This window comes from Gracilinanus agilis, chromosome 3 (assembly GCF_016433145.1).
Source record: "Gracilinanus agilis isolate LMUSP501 chromosome 3, AgileGrace, whole genome shotgun sequence".
In the NCBI taxonomy this organism is placed as follows: Eukaryota; Metazoa; Chordata; class Mammalia; order Didelphimorphia; family Didelphidae; genus Gracilinanus; species Gracilinanus agilis.
Window position 1 is genome coordinate 650,024,688 of NC_058132.1, and position 27,778 is coordinate 650,052,465.

At 45.2% G+C, this 27,778-nt stretch overlaps 1 protein-coding gene across 1 annotated transcript in view; it reads left to right on the forward strand.

Moving 5' to 3' along the window:
• Window positions 1-27,778, forward strand: part of KIF1A (kinesin family member 1A) — a 164,583-nt gene that overhangs the window by 127,704 nt on the left and 9,101 nt on the right. The window contains exons 34-38 of the mRNA XM_044669519.1: window positions 18,369-18,483; window positions 19,566-19,699; window positions 23,943-24,004; window positions 24,992-25,137; window positions 26,954-27,163. Of these exons, the coding sequence (XP_044525454.1) occupies window positions 18,369-18,483; window positions 19,566-19,699; window positions 23,943-24,004; window positions 24,992-25,137; window positions 26,954-27,163 (667 nt within the window). The remainder of the gene's footprint in view (window positions 1-18,368; window positions 18,484-19,565; window positions 19,700-23,942; window positions 24,005-24,991; window positions 25,138-26,953; window positions 27,164-27,778) is intronic.

Consider the following 27,778-nt stretch of genomic DNA (forward strand, 5'->3'; position numbering starts at 1 on the left):
GAAACTGGACTCTGATTCTAGCTCCCTATAAGTCAGTGGTGTGTGACCTCATCCAAATCCCAGCATCATAGATCTAGACCTAAAAAGGAAGCGCTTATCTTCTAAAAGGACATAGTCATGGAGTCTAGCACCTTCACCTTCCTTTTATAGATGAGGAAACCGAGGACAAGAGAAGTAAAGATCTTATCCAAACTCACCCAGATTGTAGGTGGCAGAAGCAACCCTGAAACCCAAGTCCTGTGACTCCAAGGTCATTGTTCTTTCTTCTGCACCACAGTTCTCCCTCTCTGAGACTCAGTTTCCTTATCTGCATAATAAGAAAGTTGGAAAGATTATCTTTGAGGTCCCACCCAATTCTAAGGCTGTCTATGTTCTTTGATGAGTCTATAGCCAAGCATGATTCCCTTTGTGGGGGATGAGGGGTGGTAGAAGAACCATGTAGGAAAGAGAGGTGACCATCTGGGAGAAGAGCTGAAAAGATATATAAGCATCGACACTAGGAAAGGGGTTGAATGAGTTCATGGAAAGGCTCTTCTGAAGCCATCAATTCAATTAAACTCAATCCAATAACCATTCATTAGGCCTTGAGTTATCTCAGTGCTCTTTGTGGAATTCTGACAAGTGCCAAAGATGAAAGGACAGGACAAGTTATTCTAGCAACCTTTGAGTGCTCTCTCAGGGTATGAGTTTATTCATAGTCTCAAGGACCAAGAACACCTGCAATTATGTAACTGTTCTCATAGATAAACTGAACTTGGAAATATGTTCTGTACCACTGTATACATATGCATATATACACACATATGTGTTTATATATGTACATATATACAATTATACTCATATATACCTACATATACATATACATATTCTGTAAAAGGCAGGAGTCATAGGAATAGTGGCTAGATGCCCTCCTGCATTTGTAGTCAAGAAGATAGAGCTTCAAATACCACCTTAGACACTTTCTTCCTGCATGACCCTGGGCAAGCCACAAAGCCTCTCTGTGACTCAGTTTCCTCATCCATAAAATGTAGGTCTGTGGTCCCTTCAAGCTCTAAACTTATGACCCTATGAGTAAGTCAGAAAGAATGGATACAGGAACTCTTAAGGAAAGAAGAGGGAAAATGAGTTTCAAGGATCCAGGAAAGAAGAATTTCTTCAGACCACTGAAGAATCTTATTCTCATTTAATCTAGTATCAGGCTGGGTCTTGACTTCATAATTTGGGTTCCTGATCTCCACAATTTGTGATCTTCCACTCATCTGTGAAAGACAGTGAGACCAGGGATTCAGGGAGGACAGGAGAAGATACAGAGCTTAAGAGAAAAAAAATGAAAAGATTCATTCATTTTTCCCCAAATGACTTTAATGCCTGTGTGTGTCATTGATATTCAGCACCAAGGACAGGTCCCAGGATGAACTGCTCCTTTAATACTCTTCCTATTTCATGGCCTTTCCCATCTTTCTCACCTTGGAGCTGGTCAATGCCACCTCTGTGTTGCCATTGCCAAGCTTATCACAAGATTCTCGTTCTCCATACTGAATAAAACCCCAGACCTTCTTGGCCTACAGCAAGCACACAACAAGTTGAGTTATGGGAACAGATTCCACTCAAACCAAGCTCAAACTTGCTAATAATCAGAGTTGTGCAATTGTGGATAGAAACTGCCTCAGTAGATAGGAAGTTCTACCATTAGCACAGATCCTCAAGAAGGGGCTGAATGACTCCTTGTTGAGAGGCTGTAGAGGAGATTCCTGCTCAGTACTGTCTGGCCCTGACCTCCAAAATTCCTTCCAAGTCCCCCAGACTCACTGTGCTGAGAGCTGAGATCAGGATGTCCTAGGGTTCTTCTGGATTCTGGCAAGGGAAATCAAGGCCTGGGGGAAGAACAGGGTTCGTGTTCTCCTGGGAAACCTGGTCCATATAGCCAGAGACCAAGGTGACTACCAGGCCTTTTTCCCAAACTAGGGCTTCCATGACAGCAGCTCAGCTTGCATTCTGCTATGTAGCTCTTTCCTGTCAACCCAGATTCCCTGAAGGCTCCCTGCTCACCCTTCCTTGCCATGGCCTCCAAGCTGAGGGGACCCGAGGCTTGGCTGTGCTCCGCTCCAGCTTGGGTGGGCCTGGGGTTTGGGGGACAACCTCTTTTCCAATGTGGCTTCCTGACCACCCTGCCCGCTGCTGCCCCTGCTGCTCCTGCCGCCGCCGACCATTTGAACCCACACTAACCATATAATGTTTTGTGTTTCCGCAGGCAGTTTCTTGATGCGGACATGCCTAGGTATTCTTTGTTTCCCTTGATTTTTCAGTTAAACTCCTCTTTCCTCATTTCCCTTTATCCTCTCTCCTCCTTCTTTCCCCCTCCCCAATCCTTTGTTACCCATCCCTTCCTTTCCTGATGATTTCTTTAATTTTCTCCCCTTTGCACCTCTGAGATATACTGGCTTTCCTTCCTTCCCTTCTCTGATTCTTCAATCATCTCTTTTTTCCCCACTTCTCCCCCTTTCTTTACATTTTGTTTATTTATTTTATGCTGATTTCTTTTTTCTTTATCCTTTTGGCTGATTTCTTCCCTCACTCTCACCCCAATTTTGCTGCTCTCATTTCTGCAGACATGCTGACCCACTCTCTCCACACGCCTCCTCCCCCATCCCAAGCACTCACCTCCCTCACCTGCCCTGGCCCTGGAAGGAGCGCTGCGAGACTCTGGCTGCATGCAAGGCTGGCATGGGCTGAGCTGAACATGGGCACCAGGCGGGCCACTTTGTCCAAAAAAAACCCCACCAATCTAACCCACAGCACCCATTCTTTATGCAAAGTGGAGAGTGGAAAGGAGTAGCTTGAACTGTCTAGGATAGATGGGTGAAAGCAATAGCCAGCTGGGTAATAAATAATCAGTGAAGAAACTAGAGGGGGCAGCGAGAGACCTCTTTCTCATCAACTACTCATTGCTTGAAGTTGTTAAAAGAGCAGACCCAAAGAAATCCTTCTGTGTAGCCATGAGGAAGGCAGAAGTAGTTTATGGATGCTGTTTCTACCATCTGCAGAGAGCCGTCAGGAGGGGTCACATGAGAGCCCCAGACCTGGTGCAGCAGGGTTTGTGCCAAGGCACATTAGCCTTTCCGTCCTTCTTCAGGATCTGCCAGTGTCCCCCCTTTAGAGCCCCATAAACTCGTGCTATCATTTGTCCAGGGAAGAGGCAGCGTGGATAGCAGGAATGAGCCACATCTCATTATCATGGACTTTAGCACCAGATGGACAGTGTCTGAGCTGGCACATAGTCCTGGAGAGTTTCTGCCAGGAAAAGGGAAGGCTAGAAGTATGAGCTCAGCACCATGATTCCTGTTTATGCGTAAAGGAGTTTGTTTGAGATACAAAGAATTCTCTTGAGAGATGAAGCAGCAGACAGAGAGGAATCATGAGCAATCCAGTCTGGACCCCCAAAAGACCCTCATTTTGTGAGGCCCAGAAAACCCAAATGAGGCCCTTTCTTCTCTTGGCCACTAGCTCATTTGGACCCAAAATCCATCCAAGAGATGGAGAAAGAGGCAGGAGGTGAAGGGAATTTAGTCTGCTCCAAAGCTGAGTTGTTTGCCTAGAAGTAGGATGCTCAGCATTGCCTAAATGGACCCATCCATGTGAGGACTTACAAATGGGCTCTGTTCTCTTCAGTCTCCTGTTCCAAGGAATCTTTCCTTAATGGTGGAAAACCTCTAGGCTCCAGGGCCATGGTTTGATTTTGTGATATCAGAATAGTCTTGTTTGCCTTGTTTCCCTCATCTCTACATTCTAGAACCTCAAGGCCTGTGTAAATACCACTGGTGGGGCTCACTGGACACCGTTAGAGGCTGGCAGATAACCATGCTCAGAAATATTCCTTAAGTCACCAAAATGAGGATAGCATCAAAAGCAAAGAGAGGGTGAAAGTGAAGAACAGTCGGTTTCTTATTCCTAATAGAAAACCAATACAGTCTGCATGGACTAGTGGATAGAACCCTGGACTTCAAATCAAGAAAATGGGTTCAGAACCCCCCTCAGACATTTCGTAGTTGTGTGTCCCTGGGAAAGTCTTTGAGCTTTGAACAGAGAACGGTGACTATTTCTGTAAAATGAAGGGATAGAAATCGAAGGCCTCTGAAGGCCCCTTCCACATAAAAAGACCTCCTTAGTCTATGAATCTCATCCCTCTGTCTATGTAGGAGGAGAACATGATTCACACCATTTGCTAAAGCTGGAATGTGGCCAGATCCATAGGTTACCCTTGCTCAAGTGATGAGGTGGGAAGTAGGATGTACTGTGCGACAGAGAAAAATCGAGGTCACACTCGTTTGAGTGCCTTCTGCTCCCCTCAAAACCACCAGGGAGGCATCCTTCAAATTCTTTACTTTGCTTCTTCTAGAATCTGGCCAGCATTTCCAAGTACTAGTCCCAGAAACTGTGGTTGGTGCTGGAAATTCAGAGATAAAACCACCCATCAATAAGGGTTAAAGGGCTTGCTAAGTACCACGTCCTATGTTAAGCCCTGTAAATCCAAAAAAAAAGTAAAATTAGCCTCGGCCCTCAAGGAGCTTATAGTCTAAAAATGGTGAAGACTCCATGACTGTAAAATATAAGTACAAAATCCATACAAAGATACCTTGAACCAAGATAACCTTAGAGAGCTTTCGGAAGGGGAAGGGCTCCTGCAGAAGGTAGGGTGGAAACTGAGTCTTGAAGGAATCCAGAGATTCTAAGATACATCTTAGAAGGAGAGCATTCTGGGTCTGGGAGACAGGGCAAAGATGGGAAATGGAGGTTTGTATGAGGTACAGAGAATAGGCACTAGGTTTGGAGTATGGAGTGGAGGGAGGGAGGTGATGCATTTTATTTTATTTTTTATTTTTTTTAACCCTTAACTTCTGTGTATTAGCTCCTAGGTGGAAGAGTGGTAAGGGTGGGCCATGGGGGTCAAGTGACTTGCCCAGGGTCACACAGCTGGGAAGTGTCTGAGGCTGGATTTGAACCTAGGACCTCCTGTCTCTGGGCCTGACTCTCCATCCACTGAGCTACCCAGCTGCCCCCCAAGTGATGCATTTTAAAAAAGACTGGATAGGGAGATTGGGAACCACATAGGGAAAATGCCAAATGGGAGTTTATATTGGATGGAAATGAAATTGCCCCTACCTTCAAGGAGTTTCCAATCTATTAGGCCAACTCCTAAACCCTGAGCTATGTTTTTTGCAAGTAAAAATATCTAATGAAATGATGTTTTTAAAAAGTATTAAGCAGAGAGATTTGGAGAATATAGCACGGAGCATGGAGCCCCAAAAGGGGACTGATCAGCCTGAATGATTAGCCTTAGGAAGTCAACTCTGCCAACAGAGAGAAAGCTGCCCTCTCCCAGAGACCATTGTTCGAGGCATTTCCACAATCTTTCCATCATAATAAGAAATCAGATTTCAGATTCGCCTAAACCTTGGTGTTACTGTTTCTGTGTGCCTCACTTTCTTACACGCAGAATCACACACACACACACACACACACACACACACACACACACACAGAGGTTCACACTCACATCCACACACATACACCCTTAGGCAACTGGACTTGGATGGATTCACTGAGTACTAAACTCACATCTTGCCTCAGATACTAGCTCTGGGATCCTGCGCAAGTCTTTTTATTCCTCTGAGACCTGATCTCCTTATCCATTAAATGGTGGTGGCAATAATAATGTTATTGTTCTAAGGATTCAGTGAAGGAAGAAGAAAGAGAGGAAGTGAAAAAATATGAATTAATGCCTACTCTGGGCCAGGCACTGGGCTAAAGCTTTACAAATATTGTCTCATTTGATCCTCACTACAGCCTTGGAAAGTAGCTGTTGTTATTATCCCCATTTTTCAGATGAGAAACCTGAGATAGTTGAGTGACTGGCCCAGGATCACACAGCTATTAAGTATCTGAGTCTAGATTTGAACTCAGATTTGACTGACCCTAGTCCCAGGGCTCTGTGCACAGTAGTACCATCCCCTGCCTCATATGATGACTTCTGAGACAGCTCTAAGTTCTCTTTCTTTTCCCCCCCTAAGTTCTCTTTCAACTCTGGATCTCTTCCTGTGAAAACAGTAGCAATTAAAGCTAACTTAGATGAAACCAATAATGACAAAAGAATGAAAAAGGAGGAGGGTTGGGCTTGGGGCTAGCAACCCCACCCTGTAAAAACTACATCTGCTAAAGAAACTGCAACCTAAAGTAGGGGCAGCTGGGTAGCTCAGTGGATTGAGAGCCAGGCCTAGAGATGAAAGGTCCTGGGTTCAAGTTCGGGCTCAGACACTTCCCAGCTGGGTAACCCTGAGCGACTTGTCCCATTGCCTACTGGTTGTGGCCCTATGCTCCTAGAATGGAGTCCCAGGATAAAAAAAAAATGACAAAAAATTACTCAATGTGGTCAGTTCTAAGGAGGCAATGATGGTTGAAATGTGATAGACCTGAGCCTCAGAGAATTCTCTTTTTTTTTAACCTTTATCTTCCATCTTGGATACACTACTGTGTACTGGTTCTAAGGCAGAAGAGTGGTAAGGGCTAGGCAACGGAGTTAAGTGACTTGCCCAGGGTCACACAGCTGGAAAGTGTCTGAGGCCAGATTTGAACCTAGGACCTCCTATCTCTAGGTCTGGCTCTCCATCCACTGAGCCACCCAGCCACCCTCCTCAGAGAATTCTTAGGATCAACAAGCAGGCACAGAGCCAAGATAGCCCAGGGAGTTAGTGCTGGAGCCAAGATTTTAACCCAGTTCCTCTGACTCCACACTTTGGCCCACTTTTAATGCCAATCAACAGGAATTTACCAAGCTTTTGTTACGTACAAATATTGGAAACAAAGACAAAGATGAACATCTTTTGTCCTCTAAGAGGCGTTTATTGGGGACAGGAGGGAAGCAACATCAATAAGCATTTGTTAATCAGCTACGTGTCCCACGCTGAAACTAAAGTCAAAATGGAGATAGTGGCTGCCATATTTTATCTACATGTATAACTTCATAGGCAGCTAGGTGGAACCATAGTGCACAGAGAGCCAGACCTGGAGTCAGGAAGACCTGAATTTAAATCCAACTTCAGACACTTACTAGCTGGGTGACCCTGGGCAAGTCACTTATCCCTGTTTGCCTCAGTTCCTTATCTGTAAAATGAGCCAGAGAAGGAAATGGCCAACCACTTTGCCAAGAAAACCCCAAATGGGGTCACAAAGAGTTGGGCATCCCTGAAACAACTGAATAAGAACTTCATAGAGCCAACAATCAGCCAACAGTCATTTAGGAAATACTTCAATGTTCTCTTGCCATGGCTGGGCACCAGAGACACGGAGACAACGATTAAACCATCCCTGCCCTCAAGAGCTTATGTCTGGCTGAGTGGACGTGCCAAGCATCAGCCTCTCTTCTTTTTCAATGGAGAGGCCAACCTTGGGTGTCCTGCCCCTGGTGTTGGTTCCCAGATCCTTCCCTTCCATTTAGTGGCTGACAGGACATTAGGTGACAAATTGAGCCCCCCACCCCCACCCCTGGTGTCCTTGAGGACTACGGGGCAGGACCAAGATGGCGGCTGTTGGTCATCAGCGAGGAAAGAATGGCATTTTCTAGCCTCGTTTTGACATTACAAGCATTTTCTTTTCCTGGTTATTCACTTTTACTGAACTGGCTTTTGTGGACAAACATCATTATTCTTACCTCTGTTGTTCTCCATATGACATGGCTGTAGATGGTCAGCAAGCATTAATTTAGCCCTTCTTGTGTGCCAGACACTGTGCTAAGTACTGGACATATAAGGAAAGCCCAGACAGTCCATGCCCACAGGGAGCTCATGTTCTAACATCCCCTCTCTAGGCTCTTAGTTATCCTATTTTTGATAAGCCAGTTCTCCTCCTGCCACTGGCCACAAGGAAAGTATGATTTCATATGCACGATATGTGTAGAAATGTAGGTCAAAATTTTCTAGTGTGGGAATTCCTTTCGCCACTTCTGATCAGGACCTTCTCTGTAATCCAGAGTCTTTGAGAGCTGTCTGAGGCACTGAGAAGTTCCTTATCTAGAGTTCCCCAACCAGGATGATGCAGAGGCAGGCTGAACCCAGGGTTCTTGCTCTGTGACTCCCTGATGTAAAGTGCTATGATTGTTATACATGTGAATTCGCTTCATCATTATTTTTATCAAAGTTGGACTTGGGTGTGGTTGAATGAGTGCTGGAGTTGGAGTCAGGACACCTGGGTCCAAAGCCAGGTTCTTCTCCTTGCTATGGGTCTCCTGTCAGGTGTAGATCCAAGGTCTACATCACAGGGACCACCTCAGTTAACTTCCCCCCCTTTACTGATGAAGAAACTGAGATATAAGGTGGTAAAGATTTACCCAAGGACACTTGGGCAAAGTAAGATCAAGGATGGGATTTGAACCCAGGTCCTCTGTTTCTAGAGCCAGGGCTCTGTTCTATCATATCCCACTTTTTCCCCCTTTAAATGAGTTTTCTCAATTTCCTCATCTGTAAAAAATGAGGGAGTTAAACTAGACAAGCCCACTGCTCCTTCCTAGTTCTAAATGCTAGAGTCCTCACTACAGGGTTTCCCCAAAGTCCCTGCTATTTTAAGTCCTTATTTAGAGTATGACTTTGGGGATACCTTGTAGGGATTGAAAAAAACTCAAAGTAAAGTTGAGGCTCAGAGGGTGCATCGCTAGGTGAATGCCAGAGCTAAAATTGACTGTCTCCAGTGGTCCTCGCTTCATTTCTTGAGGCCAGATTATGTCATAAAGCAGAAAGAATATTGGTGATAACAGGCCAGAGTTCAGATGTGACAACTGACACTTAATATGACCTTGGACAAGTCATGACCTCTCAGACCTTGTTACCTCATCTGTAAAATGGGGATAATAATACCTGGGCCTGCCTGAGGGACTCTCATGAGGTTCAAGTGAGACCCTGGATATAAAGGGATTAGAAGCCTTATCAATCAATCAATCAATATCTATTAAGTACCCTCTGTGCTTGGCATCAGAGAATGAAAAATCCCTCCTCTCTGACTAGAGCTTACTTCTAATGGTTTGGAAGCCAAGGGCCAATATTAACATAGAAAGCCTAAATATCAAGTGAACTAGCCCAAATCTATATGAATGAACACAAGGTGATTTGGAAGGGAGCAAGGGAGGGCTCTGGCAGATGGAGTTCTCAAAAAGGGCTTCAGGTAAAAGATAGATGGTACTTGAGCTGAATTCTAGAGGAAGAGAAGCTCTCTGTGAGCTGGAGCATTCTAAGCATAGGGAAGACCTTGCAAAGACCTGGAGGCTGGACATGGAGCCATTCTTTGTGAGGACCAGAGAATTAGTGTGACTGGATTTGGAACCCAGAGTACAAGAGGCTGTGATGGTCAATGAGGCTGGGAAGAAAGAGTAAGGGCAGGTCGTGAAGGGCGTCCACAGCTAAGCTTTGGTCCTAGAAGCAATTGGAAACTACTCAAGTTGACTGAGCAGGGGAGTAACATGGTCAGATTGGAAACTCCTTTGGTAATCATGAAGCACCAAGCGGGTCCAATATTCTTATCAAGATTACGCCTCCGGAGAACTTTACCCCTTTGGAAGAAACGGTGTCTCAAATCTGGGAAGGTCCCTAAAGATCATCTTGTTGAATCAAAGATGAACAAGTTGAATCTCAGAGCAGGGAAGTTTCTGGGATCATTGAAGCATAGAAAGAGAACTGGAAAGACATGAGAAATTATCTAGTCCAATCCCCCCGTTTTATGAATGAGGAATCTGTCCCGGAAAAGAAAAGAGAATTGTTCTAGGTCACAGCTAGTGAGTGGGCACAGTAGAACTTGGGCTGAATTCTTCCACCTGGTGGCCTAGAGATTTGTTCATTCCTCCAGACTAACATTTTCTGGTTCAACCTTAGTGAAAATTCTTGGAAACCACTGAGTCATTCCAGGTGACTATTTAGGGAAGCTTCCTTCCTGTTGGTCAGAGGGCACAGTGAATGGATGGATACAGGAGAAAAGCTTCTCTGAGTGGCCAACAATGTGGCACAGGACCATGAAGTACCTGCCAGTTTAACAATAGTGACCTATTCCTTGTGTTGACTACAAGAAGAAGGTTGTGTGGCCAGGGTGGACCCTGATCTGTCACTGGAGCCAGGTGTATGGATTCAACAAGAGTGGCAATGCCCGGCTGTCTCTATCCACAGTGGTCCAAAGGGTGGGGTTTAGGCTCCACGTCCATCAATGAGTCACTCTGTGCCCAAACAATAGAGACCTCAGCAATTATGAGCAACAGCCAAACAAGCCATTTCTAACTTGGTAAATACTCCATGTTACATCATGCAGGATGATGTAGGGGGGACATTTTTGGTAGAGGAGACTTCTTGGGAGAAGTCTTGGATTTGTTGGCCAGATGCAGAGAATTCCCATGATTTAATATCCTAGTGTTTAGAGCTGAAAGGGACTCTCGGTTAACCAGTCCCTCATTTTGTAAAGGACACAACCAAGACCCCAAGAGCTTGAATGATTTTCCCAAGGCAGAAAGCGGGATTTGGGCCACATCTCCCTGATTTCAAGCCCAATGCCCTATCCATTATAGCAAAAAAGGGCCCAATAAAGACATCACCAGGGACAAGAGTTTTCAGGCTTGTGTTGAGCTCAAACACAAGGTTCAGGATGGGAAGCCTGTAACACAATTATATTCCTTCTCATTCTTTTTAGCCCTTCAATGTGTTCTTTATGGTATCTTATGCTGCCCTGGAACACAGAGTCATCTTTGGGAATTCAAACATCCTCATTGAGTGCTGACATAGCTCTGATGTCAAACCATACCTGCCCCGAAACTCTGCAAATCTATTCATTGAGGTTGTGAATGGATGATTAACTTGGCGTAGTTAGGGTCATGGTTGGCTCCAATGAGTTGGCTTAAGAATAGGGAAATATGGCGTGTATGGAACCATTTCCTTGACTTTTTGCTATTAGACTCCGGGTTACAGAGAAGCAGAGCTGAGGGTCAGTGCTTTCATGAGAAGTCTTCTGGAGGCCCCATCTCTTGGTCAGCTAAAGATCAGTTGAGATTCATCAAGAAAGACGCCCCTTGAGAGAACTCATGTTTGGTGTATTTACAAGTGATCACTCATAGATATACCATACATAGAATAGAACACAGATTCTTATCCAGGTCCTAGAACAAGTGGTTGGTAGCCTCCCCTTAAATAAATATCCTCCTTGCCTTGGGAGCCATGCCTAAAATGTCACCATTGGAGATGATTCCTTTGCCCTCATCCCTCTTTGTCACCTCCTAAAATACTCGTCCTGCTAGAGTTCAATCCAACAAGTGTTTATTAATTGCCTGCTGTGTGCCAAGTTCTGTGTGAGGCACAAAGTATACAAAAAAAGTTAAAACAGTCCCTGCCTTCAAGGGTGACATATTCTCCTAGTAAGTGGGAACCCATTAAAAGATCACTGACCCTTTACCATGAAAAGCATTTAATAGATCATCTTCTGCCTCTAGCAAGAGGCGTCCCTGGCAGCGTGAGAACACTGAGCTCCTACGTTGGGCTGAGTTTCTGAGCAATAGATGGCTGTAGTAAAAGGAGCTGAAATGGGGTCAGGAGGCCTGGGTTCAAGAACCAGGTATGCCCCTGATTTGTGGTATAGTTCGAACCCAAGCTTTTAATCTCCTTGAGCCTCAGTTTCCCTATCTGCAAAGTGATTCAGTTAGACTTAGGTCTCTAAGATCCCTTCCAGGTCTAGAATTCTATGATTCTGTTGTGTAGAAAACTGAAGTAGGGACTGCCCTAGACAAACTTTGTGTCCTTATCTGGCTGGCTCGCCATGCCCCACTTTTGAGGGTACTGTGGAAAGCCCCCTGGCTTTGGGGCCAAAGTACTTAGATTCACATCCTGTATCTGACTCTTACCAACTCATATTTCTTTTTTTAAATCTTTACCTTCCAGCCTAGAATCAATAGTAATACTAATACAGTCAGAGCAAGGCAATTGTGGTTAAATGACTTGCCCAGGGCCACACATCTAGAAAGTATCTGAGATCACATTTGAACCCAGGACTTTCCATATCCAGGCCTGGCTTTCTATCCACTGAGCTACCTAGCTACCCAAATACTTATGTCAATAGCACTTTAAAGGTTGAGAAACATTTGAAACAACTTGGTGAAGTAGTATGATACATATCCCTATTTTATAGCTGAAAAAATGGAGACTGGGAGAGAGTTACTTGTCCAAGGTCATCTAACTAGTGAGTGTCAGAATCAGGATTCGAATCCGCTTCTCCCAAAACAAATCTGACCCATTTCCTATTACACAAAACAATCTATGGCACATACTTCAATCAGTCCAGGATGCCAGACATTGATTGTTTTGCTGGACCCGTTTTCATTCGGTTAACTATATAATTAGCTGATATTTGGCTCTCAGGTATTTTGGGTTTGTTTCATGGGGTTTTTCCCCTGCTCCACCCTTCATTTTGTTATTTTGGTGGGGTTGCTGCTACTTCTGGTCTTGAAGGAGAGACAGACAGACAGGAAGACATCTTATCAGCATAAGAGTTCAGGCATCGTGTCCACGGAGCCCAAACAATTGCTCAGTTCAGTCAAATCGTTGAACCGGCCCCTACCTGTAATGGTGCCAAGCACTTATGGCATCACCAAGCCACCTATTGGTTTCCATTTGCTCGTATTTGGGGAAGTAGCAAAGTGGATTTGGGGCAGATCTCTTCAATGTTTCACATCAGAAACACAAGCTCAGATATTGTATGACAACTAGGAGCTCTGCACGTTCAGACACAGCAATGAGGGAGAATGATGGGGCAAAGATGGTAGGCAAACAATATCCCTGAAAAACAAAAACTTAGCTTGGATATTGATGCCTCGTGATACTATGAGACTAAGGGCAAGTAGATCAACAGTGTCTGGTTGCCTTTGATCACCAGCGCCAACTTCCATCAAAGCAAAGCTCTGGAGGGGCAAAAACCTGAGTGTCCATGAAAGAACCATTGGTTGGTTGGCTAAGAGTAACAGCCTTTTTCAAATTCCTGAACCTAAGGCTTAGTATGTTTTTTTTTAAACCCTCACCTTCTGGCTTAGAATCAATAATGTGAATTGGCACAAGGCAGAAGAGTGGTAAGGGTGGGCAATGGGGTTAAGTGACTTGCCCAGGGTCACACAGCTAGGAAGTATCTGAAGCCAGTTTTGAAACCAGGACCTCCCATCTCTAAGCCTGGCTCTCAATCCACTGAGCTACCCAGAGGTCCCTGCTTAGTAAGTTTTAAAGTAAATATGGGACCTCTGAGCAAAGATGTAGCTCTTCCATTTTCTATTTGGTTTTTTTAACCCTGAAAAAAATATTACCTTCTTTGTCTCCTTGACTCAGAATTGTGGTCCAGTAGAAATCCACTGTTTCACAGGTCAAAGAACAATAGAGGTGTCCCCTTTTAATCAGTGGCACTGAGGAGGGGGGAAGAGAAGTGAGACAGGACTAACTTGGAATGAGGTAGATATTAAAGTTAGTTAATGGAGGAGAAAAGCCAATTATCACCTCCAGAGAACAAGCAGAGAAGATGAGGGTCAGCTTTGGTCATAAGACTACAGGGATTTCTATCTTATGATCAATGTATCTCTAAAATCCAGCTGCCCGGGGCTGAGTGGTAGCCCAGAGATAGCCCAGAGATTTAAGAACAAAAACAAAACAAGAAAACACAACAGAAGTAGCTACTGCCAGGAATTTCAGGGCATCCTGGTGAGAGGCAAAGGAAGATTCGAATCCTCTGATCTCTGGTTCAAATCTGAAAGTCAGATGTATTAGGAAGAGGCAGTCAAATGAGGCAGACTAACCAGCTAGCTGCCTTGGAGGTCCAAGCCCTGAGCCATGGAAACCAAATCCTGTCCCAGGTTTCATTCAAAGAAGGATCGTTCAGAGAGTTGACATGTAGGCTCATTGCCCTCTTCTCTGACCTGGCCAGACCACCTCTGCAGCACTGGTTTGGTGTTTGGCTTTTTTTTTCATTTCTGGATGACCACTTTTTGGCTGGGCATTGACAAGACAGATTATGTGTAGAGGAGGAGGACTGTCCAGAATGGTGGAGGATTGGAAGGAAACTGCCTGACAAGGATGAGCTGAAGGAAAACGGGATGCTCTTAGCTTAGAGAAGTAATAATAGATGAGATGAGATGTTCAAGTTTGGGGAGGGCCATCACGTGAAAGAATAATTAGTGTCATTCTGCTTGGCACCAGAGGACATAACTAGGAGCAGTGAGTGGAAGTAGTAGAGTGCTCGGTCTAGTGGGGGAAAAGTTTCCTAATAAATAAAGCTATGACGAATGGAATGGGCTGCCTTGGGAGGTAGTGAGTCTCCACCCCTTGGAAGTCTTCAAGCAAAGACTAGATGATAACTTAGTAGAGGAGCCTTATTCGGGCTTGGTTTGGTCTGGGTGGTCACAATTCTGCCATTTTGTCCTCTGTCTTACGGATAAGTATACCTTTCTCTCCTGTCTCCTTGAATTGACTCTTTTGTGACCCCTTTTAAATTCTTCACCAGTAACGTCCTGAGCCTTTGGGCTCTTGGGTCCTTTGACTGTCCATGGCCTTATCACTGATTACTTGCATTGGTGTTGATATTCCTTTCTTGGGAATGAAGTCTTTCTGCTGTGGTGGTGGTGGTGATGGTGGTGATGGTGGTGATGGTGGTGATGATGGTGGTGGTGGTGGTGGTGGTGGTGAGAATCAACTCCTGAATGTCTTCCCTTCTTGGAGTCACTTTTGTCCCAAGTCCCTCCCACCCCAGATCCCATTCTGACCCTCCAGAGAATGTGCACCTCTTTCACCGTGAGGGAAGGGAGGGTTTGGCCACGTGAGCCAAGGCTAAGGTTCTGGGTAGGGCAATGTGGAAACACCCCCGACTTGTGAGCATGGGCCCCAGTTCCTTTAGCTCTCTCCTCCTCCAGCCACCTTGACATGGAATGTGAATGGTCTGGCCAAGTCTGGGGCTTTGGGAAACAGGATGAGGCCATGTATCCTTTGCATATTTCCCTGTCTCTGGCTGCCTGTTGGTGCACATTTGTCCACGCATCCAGCCACCCCCGAATCCATGGCTGGACACAGCTCACATTTTGTCCTGTACACACCCGGTGACTTTTGGGAGTTAGCTTCTTCTCACTGGACACCATTTGGACGGTGCTTTCTGACATTTTAATTTCTTCTGTGTGTGTCCGTGTATGTGTCCTGGGCTGCCTCCCACCTATAGCATTTCATTCGGAAATGACACTAGGTATAACCTCACTTTTCTCTTCCGCACTTGCTTGGTCTGTACCCTTTTTATTATTTTTTTAAAATTTCTTCTGTTTTCTGATTTTTTTCCCCTGCTCTTTCTACTCTTGTTTTCTCTAAACCCACTTTCCTTATAACCTTTCCTTTGGAACCATCCATCCCCCTTAAAGTGACTCGTGTTTGACTGTGGTCCCCATCTTGGTTTTTCTTTGTAGTTTCACGTCCCTGATTTGTTTGAAACCCCAGACCTCCTGTCATTCTACTGTGGCATCTAGAATAGGCTAATGATCTAGCTGTCTGTGCCTAAAGACCTTCCCAAACCCACTTTACAAAGAACTGGCGAGGCTTGTCCTTGGAAACTGAAGGGGGCCGAGCCAATAGACTCTTGCCAGCAGTCCTTGTTCTACCTAAAGAGGGTTTGGCTGGGTTTAACTTTTGTGTTGTTGGTGATGGAATGTTGGTGTTAAAATGTCTTTGAATCATGTCTTTTGGAGGATAATCAGATGGAAACCATGAGAAGGCTCAAGGACACTGGCAGAAAAATCTCAAGAATTTTTTAAAGGCAATCCCCAGATATTTTGAATGGAGGCATACGCACAAGATCAAAAACAGATGACCTTCCCCTAGAGCTCCAGAGTGGGCCAAGGATTTAGAAACTATGTATTTGGGAATGATGGGGTCAATAGGATTATGACCTCTCTAGACCTCAGTTTTCCTAACCAATAAAATGGGGACAACCTTCCAATTTTAAGGATATGAACTATAATTCTGAAAATGCTGTCCCCAGGAAGTTGCTCCTTCCAAAAGAATGGAGAGCCTTCAAAAGTGTTGATCATACAGGGTTAGCCATCAGAGGGGCCATACTCATTGAAAGGATTAGATTGCATGATGTCCAAGGTCTCTTCCACCTCTAATATTGATGATTATGTGACCTTAAGTATATACAGATATGAGGGTCTTTAATGCCCTTGGACAATCTTGATAGTTTAGTAAGTCCAGTTCCCTCATCTTAAAGGAAAGGACAGAGACTGAGCCTTTTCCCAGGAAGACGCACCTGGATTCCAGTCTTGACTTTCCATTGGTTCAGCAGTATCATTTAATCAATCAACAAACATTTATTAAAAGCTTCCTGTGTGCCAAGCACTGTGCTAAGTGCTGAGGATACAAATACAGGAACGAAAGATTCCCTGCCCTCAGGAAGCTGTCAGTCTAGCAAGATGGAATGATATACACATACAAAAGAGTATACAGAAAGTATGTTTACAAGATGAAAAGAAACTAGACATTTGACACATTTTCCCAAAATCTACTGAACGGATTGGGGCTGACCTTGTGTTTTCATGGATTTAGACAACTCCTGCACTAACACAGTTTGGCCGCCCCTCTGCATCCTGTAATCTTAGACAGCTGAGAAGAAGCTTAAATGACTGGCCTCAGATCATAAAAACAGTAATGTGTCTGAGGCTGGACTTGAACTCACATCTTCTTGGCTCTGAGGCTGAAAATATAAAACACTGCAAAAGGCAGAAGGATCCTCTCAGGAATACGTGAAGTGGGGACCAAGGGCAGATTGCACATCCAGCCAATGTTTCACTGTTTTATGAGAAAGAGACAAAATGCAGAAAGGAGAATGTATAAAGTCCCAAGGTTTCTTCAGGCTGAAAACAAAATGAAAGGGAACCTGGAGTGCCTTGTAGGTCTGGAAATCCAGAGCTGGAAGGATCCTGGGAGGCCAAGTCCCTCATTGAAGAGAGGAGGAGACAGAGGCCAGAGAAAGGAAAGGACCTCTCCAATATCACAGTGCTCCTAGGCAGAAGAGCTAGGATTTGAACTTGGCCCTTTCCATTGCCCCTACTACAATTTCATTGGAAAGAAAAATCTTTTCCTTGGATTTCAAGAAGGCAACTATGGGCTGTCTTCCTTCTTGGAGTCCTTTTACTCCCAAATCCCACAAGATTGCATTCTGATTTTAGAAGGGATGGGATGGCCACTCAAGAAGAAGTCAAAGAGAGGGCTAAGAGGTCTGGGGCAAGAAGGGAGGGGGGTGGGGGACTCTCCCTCCTGGTTTCCATTCTGAATATCCTCACTCAGCTCAAAGAATTCTTCCAGCTAATGGAAGGAAGAGAGTTGTTCAATGCTTCATGTTTGACTGCAGAGATGGAGCCCTGGAGCGCTGCTGCCAAGTTCAATCAAGCTTGCTTTTTAGTCAGAGGGGCAAAAGGTGCCGCCATTCCCCATGCCGTGGCAGTTATCTGTGGTCAGCTTCCCAATCTCTGGCTCTCTGGCTCTCTCTGCTACTCTCTGTCTCTGTCTCTCAGCTTCTCTCTGTTTCTCTGTCTTTCTGCCTCTCTGTTATTGTGTCTCTGTCTTTCTCTCTGTCTCTGAGTCTGTCTCTCCTCTCTCTCTATGTCTCTCTCTTTCTGTCTCTGTCTCTCTCTTATCTTTCTTTCTGTCCTCCATAGCTTGCCTTGGTCCATTCATTCTTCTTCTTCATCTTCTTCCCCCACTCTCTCTCTATTCTCCACCTTGGCCTCTCTGTTTCTCTCCTCTCTTCCTTGCTGCCTCATCTTTGACAGATACATCATGGCACAGGAGAGGCAGTGCTGAATTTGGAGTCCTAGAAGTGGAGTTCAAATCCAGCTCTGCCTGTAGACCTTTAATCTAGTCACTTTCCTACTCCAGGACTCAGTTTCCTCTGTTGTAATAAAGTAAGGAGATTGAGCTAGAAGAACACAAAGGAGCCCTTTCTGTCTGACCTGATGCCTTCCTACTTGCCCCCTTTGACCTTTCTCTCATACCTCCTTCCTATCTAATTCAAAGCATTTCCATTTTTGTCCAAGGCACCAGGTCCTCAAATATTTTGGCTCTTCACAGGCTCCTTTTGGTCTACCTTTTGCCCCAATCCCCAAGCCTTCTGGTGAGGGGTCATGTGGGATCCCAGCCTTCCCTCCTCATGGAAGACTTCAATTGTTTCAGCACTCCAGGGTGGCTACATCTGCTAGTCACACATGTGTGTGTCTGTGTGTTTGTGTGCATGTTTGGCCCTTGCCTCCCATTATGCCTGGGTTTTTACCCATGTTTACTTCTTTTCAGGACCTTCTACCAGTTTGAAGCTGCTTGGGACAGCTCAATGCACAACTCCCTGCTACTGAATCGAGTCACTCCTTACCGTGAGAAGATCTACATGACCCTCTCTGCTTATATTGAGGCAAGGAACTTGACCTCTGATCTCCCCCACCCAGACCAAAGGATACAGCCTGGCACCCACATGTTTGGGGGGATTTCCGGGATTGGTCACCTCTGACCTCCCAACCTCCCCCAGAGGGTGTAGATCCCAAGGAAGCTCAGAAAATATCAGGAATTAGAAATAAGAACCAAGATCTGAGCCCTCTCCCCAACCAATGACTCCAAAGCCAGCACCCTCTCTGTCTGCTCCTGGCAATCCAAGCCCAGCCAAGCAAGGGGGACCCATTTGTGAGTCATGGGCCTTTGTGAATGCAGATGGAGGGATGCCAATCCGCCTTGACAACTGTTAGAAATGGTGGCAAGAAAGAGATTGTGTTTTCCTATTTCACATCACATGAGTTCTAGTTAAAAGTTGAAATCACATTCTCGAGCCTACACTATCCGGAAAGTAACTAATCCGAGACTTAGCACAGGAGAGCGTGAAGGAGATCGGTCTTGGGAGCCCTGGGTGAGAGGCTCACACTCTGCCGCTAGGTACCAACACTGCACAAATCAGTTAGGCTCTCTAGAGTTGTTTCTCCATCTCTAGAAGGAAAGGGTTGGACTGAATCACAATAGCTAGTATTTCAAGGCCCTCTGAAGTGGGTAAAATGTTTTACGACTCTCATATGATCCTTCCAACAAGACTTATTCAGAGACCTTTGAAAGAAGGCAGAAGTAGCCTCCATGACGAGGTCCGTGGGAAAGGCTTCCCGGGGAGGGAGCATCCTCTGAAATGCTTTGCTCATTTCTGGGACGCTGGGCCCTACATCCATCCCAATGTGAAGGAGAGGGGGTGCCCTCAGCTTAAAATGGGTTGTTGAGACTGCCAAAAAGGCCCCTGTGATAACAGAGGGGTGTGAGCGGGGCGGAGTACCGCCCAACCTACGGATGGAGATGAGATGCAGCGTGCCCCTCAGCCTAATGTAGAAGGGGCGATACCGAGCCAGAAATTGTTGTTGTCTGGTCTGTGGTGACTAGAAGCCATGGGCCACGCAGACGTCTCTAGATGGATCTCTGCTCCTTTTCCCACTCCTTTCTCTGAGTTTCCCTGCTCTGTTTCAGATGGAGAATTGCACCCAGCCTGCCGTGATCACCAAAGACTTCTGCATGGTGTTCTACTCCCGGGATGCCAAACTCCCAGCATCTCGTTCTATCCGCAACCTATTTGGCAGTGGGAGCCTGCGAGCCTCTGAGAGGTAAAGTCTGCCCTTTGCAAAGACAGGAAACAGCAAGACATGATCACATCACAAATGCATTGGATTGAAGGGCTAGTGCCCACCAGCCTGTAGGGCCCCCAAAGAGACCCTCCCAAGGGAGGCTTGTTCTGATCCTACTGGAAAGAGCCCCAGGATAGGAAGGGAGGACCAGCTCCTTTATTCCTGACTCTCTTATAAACACATTGAAGGATGATGAGCATTGGAGGAGACAAGGTTGGAAAATGTCATCATTAGAGCTATAACTAGGATGGGACAACCAGAGAAGCTTCTATTTAGAGCAATGGTTCCCACACTTTTTTGGCCTCCCGCCCCCTTTCCAGAAAAAATATTCCTTAGCCCCCTGGAAATTAATTTCTTTAGAATTTTAATAGCAATTAATAGGAAAGATAAATGCACCTGTAGCCATCACCGCTTCCCTGGATCACTACAGCACCCACCAGGGGGCAGTGGCGCCCACTTTGGGAATCACTGATTTAGAAGATTGGTCATAACCCTTGTAGCCCACTGGCAGTATAGAATTTGTAAGAATAATTAGTTCAAAGGAAGCAGCTAGATGGAGCTCTTTCTCCATCCCCAGCCCACACTACCCCGTGAGCTCCTCTCTGTTCTTCATCCATCTACACCTCCCACTCCCACCCCCTGCGATGTTTCAGGGAGTGTTTCATGGTGCCATTTGCACTGGGAACATTTTGTCCTACTCTGGGGACGATGCATTACTGATTATTATAACTCTGTGATCAACGTATCAGATCCCCAGGGACAGAAAGGTATGCGCTATGGCTATGAGCATGTGCTTCTATGGAAGGGTCAATGTAGTGAGGTCAAGAGCCCCAGCAGAGAAAGGGAGCGACCAGAACCATATTACTCCCCAGACCCCAAGAGGCCTTCTAAGGATACTTCCACCTCATCCAAAACAGTTTGAAAAAGCATCCTGAGTCATGCTGCAGTAAAAGGCTTTCTGGGAAGCAGGGGACGTCCTTCAGGCAAATTATAGCACTAACACTTCCCACACACATGACAAATTTAGGCCACGTAAAGGAAGGTGTCCAAGATAACTGAATGGCAAAGTAGATAGGCATGGACTCAAGAAGACCTAACTTCATTTCCTGCCTCAAACACTTACGAGCTGTGTGACTCTGGACAAGTCATCTAACCTTCTCTTGGTCTCAGTACCCTCCTCTGAAAAATGAGGGAATTAAACTCTATGGTCTCCAAGGTCCCTCCACCCTGTAAATTTGTGGTCCTATGGCATGGTACCCAAAAGCCGTGCCGTAGAAAGATTGGTCAAATGAGCTATTTCAACAGGTAGCCAAAAGAAGGCTGAGAAAATATAAAGTGCTTGTCAGTCTATCTACAATTATTCATTATGTGCTGACTATGTACCAGGCCCCAAGCTCAGGGCTGAGGAAACCAAGAAAAGTGAAAATATGACATTTTTCTTCAAGAATCTCCCTTTCCAGTGGGGGAGACAACAGGAAAATATGGAGGTACACATAAGAAATGTAATGAAGGTAATATGAAAGAGAGGGCTGGTATTAGTGGCTGAGGGGATAAGAAAAGGCCTCCCATAGAAGGTGGGATCTGTTCAGAGTCTTGAAAGAAGCCAGGAAAATCAAGAGGTGATGGTGATCGCTATTGTTTCAGGATCAGCGTATGATATCAGTGCAAACTAGAATTCCTTATTAAGTTCCAGTTTCCATACAGTTCTAATGTCATCAATAAGAAGTCAGTAATTTCATAGTTTATACATCACTGTGCTGATGGCTCCACTTAATATGACCACTAGAACAGTTCTCAGAGTGTTTTAGTAAAAATCCAAGAGTAAAAAAAAATGTCCTTTATGAGGAAGCAAAGAAACAAAAGTGGCATTCTGGGCATGAGGCACAGCCAGGGCAAATACTCATAGATGGGAAATGGAGAGGTTTAAGCTTGTCTCTTAGAAGAATTGTCATTTATGAGGCTCCAGAGCACAGGGCTTCTCCCAGGGGACAGAACAAGTCACTGCTATCTCTACAGAAAGGCAGTTGAACTCCCTCTTCTTTCTATTAGTTCCCTTTTGGCTCTCAATTCAGCTAAGATACAAATTGTCCTGGATGGTCTCTGATGTTCCTTTCTATTCTTAAGATTCAATGACCATATAATACAGAACACAGGCTTCATGATCAGGTCCTCCAAGAACCAAGAGTGATCAGTAGAAATAATCAAGCTAGAAACAGATCCTTCCCCATTATTCAGATCCCACAGTCCATCAGTTCTGGGCCAGCTGAGCCCTGGAATAAAACCCAGAATATTGGCCATAGAAAGGATATTTCTTTGATATCCCTGCCCACAAATTAGGATCTGTCTTCTCAGCATTCAGCAAACAACTTCATTTCTTTAGAAAAAGAAACACAAACTGTCTTATCATTGCTATTTTTATTATGGGACTTAGAATCTGCCAGATGTGTAATCTAGTCCTATTCAAGCAACACATTTGTGATTATCATCAAACTTAAATTAGCTTCCTTTTAAATAGCACCCATTGCACTCTGGTACCAAATAGAACAAGTTTAATCCATTTTGCATATGGTGGCCCTTCAAGGACTCCAACACAACTTTCATATGCCACTTTGGTCTTTTTTTTTCTCCATGCCCATGTCCTTCAATCCATTGCTCTATCTTGAATTCAAGATGCTTCAGCATTCTAGTTGCCCTCCTCTCAACACTCTGGATGATCAATATCCCTTCTAAATCTTAGCTCCCAAAACTGAACCTAGGGTTTCAGAAGAGTTCTGACAAGGGCAGAGAATGGTGAGATTATCATATATCTACTTCCAGAAGCTCTGAGTTTCTCCTAATGTGGCCCCAGATTGATCTCTTTAGCTTTTCTAGCTGCCATATACCCTGGATGACTCAGATGGAGCTTAATAGTTCACTGAAACCTCTCTGGTCATTTTCAGAATGATTATATCTCTAATTGTGTCTCCCCATCTTGTTTTGGAGGAGCTGATTATTTTTTAGACCCAAGTGCCAGACTTTACATTGATTCTTATTAAATTGCATCTTGTTGCTCCAGCCTGCCATGATACTGTTGGAATTTAACTCTTCTCTCCAATGTGGTAGTAATCCCTCCTTCCCTACCAGCTTCGGTCGATCTGCTAATGGAATGATCACACCGTCTCTGTCTTTAACCAAGTCATTACAGAAACATTAAATAATACAGGGCCTAAGCCAAATTTTGGAGACATTGCTCCCCCGGAGACCTTGAACCATGCTCGCACTCATTACTAATTACTGTTTGTATATAACCAGTCAACCAGTTATGAATCTATCTAAGTGAATTAGGGCCTGTTCTTCTTACTTACTTTCTGTCTTAGAATCAATACTATGTATTGGTTCCAAGGCAAAAGAGTGGTAAATTAGGCTATGGGGGTTAAGTAACTTGCCCAGAGTCACACAGCTAGGAAGTATCTGAGGCCAGATTTGAACCCAGAACCTCCCATCTCTAGACCTGACTCTCAATCCACTAAACCACCTCACTGTCCCTGCCAACCATCTCTTTTAATGATCATTTTCAGAATTTTCCCAGGAATCAAGTCCAGCTTCCTGGCCTGTGTCATTTTTGTACTGTATTCTCTTGCCTTTGGTGAAGTTTGCACCAATATTTGCCTTTCTCCAATCTTGTGGTTCCTCTCCCATTTTCCATGCTTTTTAAAGTATCACATATGGTCTGCTTCATAATTGTGTCAGGAATCTCCACACTATTCAATCACAGACCCTTGACCTCATTGGTACATGTGTGCCACTATCCAAGGTGCTGGGATGTCCAGACAATGACAAATTGAAAAATAGTCCTTGCCCTCAAGAAGCTTACATTCTACCGGGGGTGGGAGGGTTTAGCATGTAAACAGATAAGCAAATAATGCATGATGATTTCAGGAGAGTTCAAACACAAGGGGATAGGAGGTGACACCTGAGCTGAGCCTTGAAGGAAGATGGGAATTCTAGGATGTAGAGGTGAGGAGCCAGGGCATTCCAGGCTTAGGAAAGAGCCTGTACCAGGGAACAGAGACAGATAAAATGTTAAGTTTGGGGAACAGTACTTTGGGAAAGCTTGACAGGAACATAATGCACACAATAAATCTGGGAATATTGGCTGAAGCCATTCAATAAGAGGCTTTAAAAGTCACACTGAGTGCCCAGGGGCCACAGGGAGGCATTAAAGATTCTTATTCATTTACAGCAACCGCGTGACTGGAGTGTATGAACTTAGCCTGTGCCGTGTGGCTGATGCTGGAAGTCCAGGTGAGTGAGATGTCTGTCCTGCTTCATCCCATTGGGTCTGGTTTCCCAGGCTTTCCCTTGTCAGTGTGCATCCCCCTTGCCCCCTGAAGCAAGAGACTTGGAAGGAAACTAGAAGCCCAGAAATGCTATTTGAAAACTTTTCAGTCTAAAATCTTCAAGATTTAATTGCCTCTCTAGGTCTTTTAACAAAACAGACCATTTTTGGTGCTATTCTGACCTCAGAAAACCAACAGAGAGAATCTGGACTCCTGTGCGACCCTGGGCAAGTCACTTGACCCCCATTGCCCACCCTTACCAATCTTCCTCCTATGAGACAATACACCGAAGTACAAGGGTTTAAAAAAAAAAGAAAAGAAAAAAAAGAGAGAATCTGGACTCTGAGAGATCTGGGTCTAGCTAGCCCTGATTCCCTGTGGCCAAGTGTGCCCCTTGACTGAGCCTGATGGACTGAGGCCATGGAGGGGCAGGCATCCAATAGCCTGAAACCCCACCTTATAAGCACAAGGAAGGACTAGAAGTAAGTAGAACTCCCCTTGGAGATGAGTTCTTCCACCAGCCCAATGGCCAACCTCCTGACTATCACTGCTTGCCTGAGGGAAGCTCCTCCTGGAGAAAGCACTATTCTACTGGAGTCCATGGTGCTAGCAACCTTTGTTCCAGACTGGCCGACATGGGTGGTTTTCACTCTTCACTTGTATGGTCTAAGTTGCAAGTGTCCCTCAAGTGGGCCAGGGACAGGCTACTAAAAGGGGAAGCTTCTTGTTCTCCAGGTCAGTTGAGGAACCTGTTTTCCTCAAAAAACATCCATGCTCTTCCCACCTCTGCAATTAGACCCAGAACTCGGAGCTCACATTCCATCACTCTCAGGTTGCTATTCAGTGAACGACTGAGCAGACATCTCTCATCACCATCTTTTGTAGTCTGGATGATGGTCACATCCAAGGAGAGAGCAAGAGCCTTGAAATGTGGGTGATTCTTTCATTCTAGGAATGCAGAGAAGACGCCGTCGTGTCCTGGACACATCTGTCGCCTATGTCCGGGGGGAGGAGAACCTAGCCGGCTGGAGGCCCCGCAGTGACAGCCTTATCCTGGACCACCAATGGGAGCTTGAGAAGCTAAGTCTACTTCAAGAGGTAAGAATCCATTCTTGCAATCACCCCCTCCCACTTTCTTTTTTCTTTTTTTTGGATGGGGTGGGAAGGAGAGAGATATGATTTCACAAGCAATAGGGAATGTCTAGTGTGGAAACTCCCTCCATTCATGCAGATGGGCAGTGGGTTTGAATCCTCTAGTCTTAGAGAACTGCCTGGGGCACCAAGCCTGCCACCAGTATGTGTCAGAGGCAGGACATGGCCCCACGTCTTTGTAATGCCAAGGCCAATCCAGTATCTGTTACACCACACTACCTCTTCTCAGGAGTAAAACTAAATGTCAAAGGAATGATAACGTGGTTTTCATGGCAAGAAGGTAGCAGCCAACTAAGCTCTTAAAGTCCAAAAAGCATTTTCCATGCATGATCTCCTTTGGGACTCACAACAGCCCAGGTTGGTGATGAGATCAAGGATGATGGTGACAATGACGGTGATGATGATGATGGTAATGGCAGTGGTGATAACGACTATGAGGAGGAAAAGGATAATGATGGTTATGGCCATGATGATGTCATGATGATAGCAATGAAGATGATGGTGGTAGTGATGACAATGGTGATGATGACAATCATGATGGTGGTGGTGGTGGTGATGGTGATGATAAATTGCTCACATTTATATCATGCTTTAAGGTTCACAAAGTTATTACAGTTATTACCTCATTTGATCCTCATACGAACCGTGGGAGGAAGCCATTATTATCCCCATTTTTCTGATGAGGTAACTGAGGCAGGCAGAAATTAAGTGACTTGTGAGGAGTCAAATAGCTAGTAAATATCTAAAGCTGGATTTGAATTTAGGTCTCCTGATTCCAGACTCAGTGCTATAGCCCATGCCACCCAGCTGCTTCTCTAAGTACTATAGAAATTATCATCCCCAACTTATAGATGAGAAAACTAAGCCTTAGAGAAGTCAAATGGCAAATAAATGCCCAAAGTTACACAATTAATCAAGAAGCATTTATTAAGTACCTACTATGTTCAGAATCTTGCTAGGCAAAAATGAGACCGTCCCTAACCTCCAGGAGCTTCCATTTTATCTAGGGAGAAAATATGTCCATATCTGGGTCATAGACAACATACCACCCAAGATGATGCAAATCAGCATTCAAGGGGAAGTCTCTAGCACCAAGGGAGACTTAAAGGGACTTCCTGTCTGAGGTGGCCCTTGAGCTGAGGAAGGGTCAAAGACAAGATCTGACCCGACAGCTCTGCTGAGTTCAAGCCTGCCCACTTTCACCACCCTGGGGAGTCTTCTCTGGGTAGCAGCCTCAGGATAAATAAAAAGAATATTTGAGACTGAGAGGCAATTCTTGAAGGCTCTCTCAGCCCAATTTCCAATGTGAAGCTCACTGGTCTTGGTCTAAGGTGATTTTATAGTTCTTGGGTGACCAACTGCGGTTACAAAATAAATAACCAATGGGAGGCATGAAAAGTTCATTTATATCATGGCCATCGTTACACAGCTGAATAGAATTACTCAAGTATAAGAGAACTTTGGATATAATACTGAAAATTAAAGGAGAAGAGCTTATATTTCTACAGTGCTCTTATGGGATGCTCATCTTGTTAAGAGTAAGGAAATCTCTGTCTTATCCTACTCCTCCCTTAAACCTTGTGGCCTGGGACTAAATTCTACCTGCCTCAATTTCCCCATCTGTAAAATGGACAAAATGTTTATCATCCACCTCCCAGCCCCAGAATGTGATGTCAGTTTACAGGGAAGTGTGTAGGATGTAGTCTAGAAGGGGAAGGGCTCTCTGTCTGACAACTTGGAAATCCTTTTGTTTTTTATGTAGGTTGAGAAAACAAGACATTACCTCCTCCTACGTGAAAAGCTGGAGACGACTCAGCGATCAGGCCTGGAGACCTTGTCCCCCTGCTCCAGTGAGGATTCGGAGTCCCACAGCACCTCCTGCGTCTCCTCCCCGCTCTCGGACGGTACCTCTGAGAGTCGCGCTACCACCCTCGACATTCCCAGTGAGCGGCAGAAGGAGCTGGCAGCCAAGGTACGATCAGTCCTTCTTTGGGGGAATCACAGGCTCATTGCTGTTCCCCACCTTCACCAGCTTTCCAAATTGCTTAAGGCAAGGGCACTGAATTCCCTGGAGAGGTCGGACCCCCTCTGAATTCCAATTGCTTGACTGAATGAAGGGAGAGAGAGGTAGCAGGAGTGAAGTTGACGTAGGAAGGCCACCATTTGTACTTCGTTCCCCATTGGGAATTGAACCATTTAATCCTTGGAGCTGGAAGGACTCTTGGAAAACATTTTGTCTGTACTGTAACTGGGCATGACATCCCTGCATGGCACCGTCCCACAGAAAAATGCCAAGGGACTGTCCATCTTAAGCTTCTTCCTCCTTCAGGCCAGACGAGAACATGGTTTTCAGTGTCTTCGCTGTATCCCTGCCCAGGACTTGCACTTTCCCTCTCTACCTCCTGACACCCTACCACTCCTCTTCCATCTAGTTTACTCTTTGACTGTGCTCCCAACTCAGCTCATGTACCTTTAGAGGGTCATAAGGTTGAGAGATGGATGGACCCTTAGAGACTGAGCATCCAGCCCTGTCACCCCACTGTACAGAGGAGAAACTGAGGCCCAGAGAAGGGCAAGGTCTGGTTCT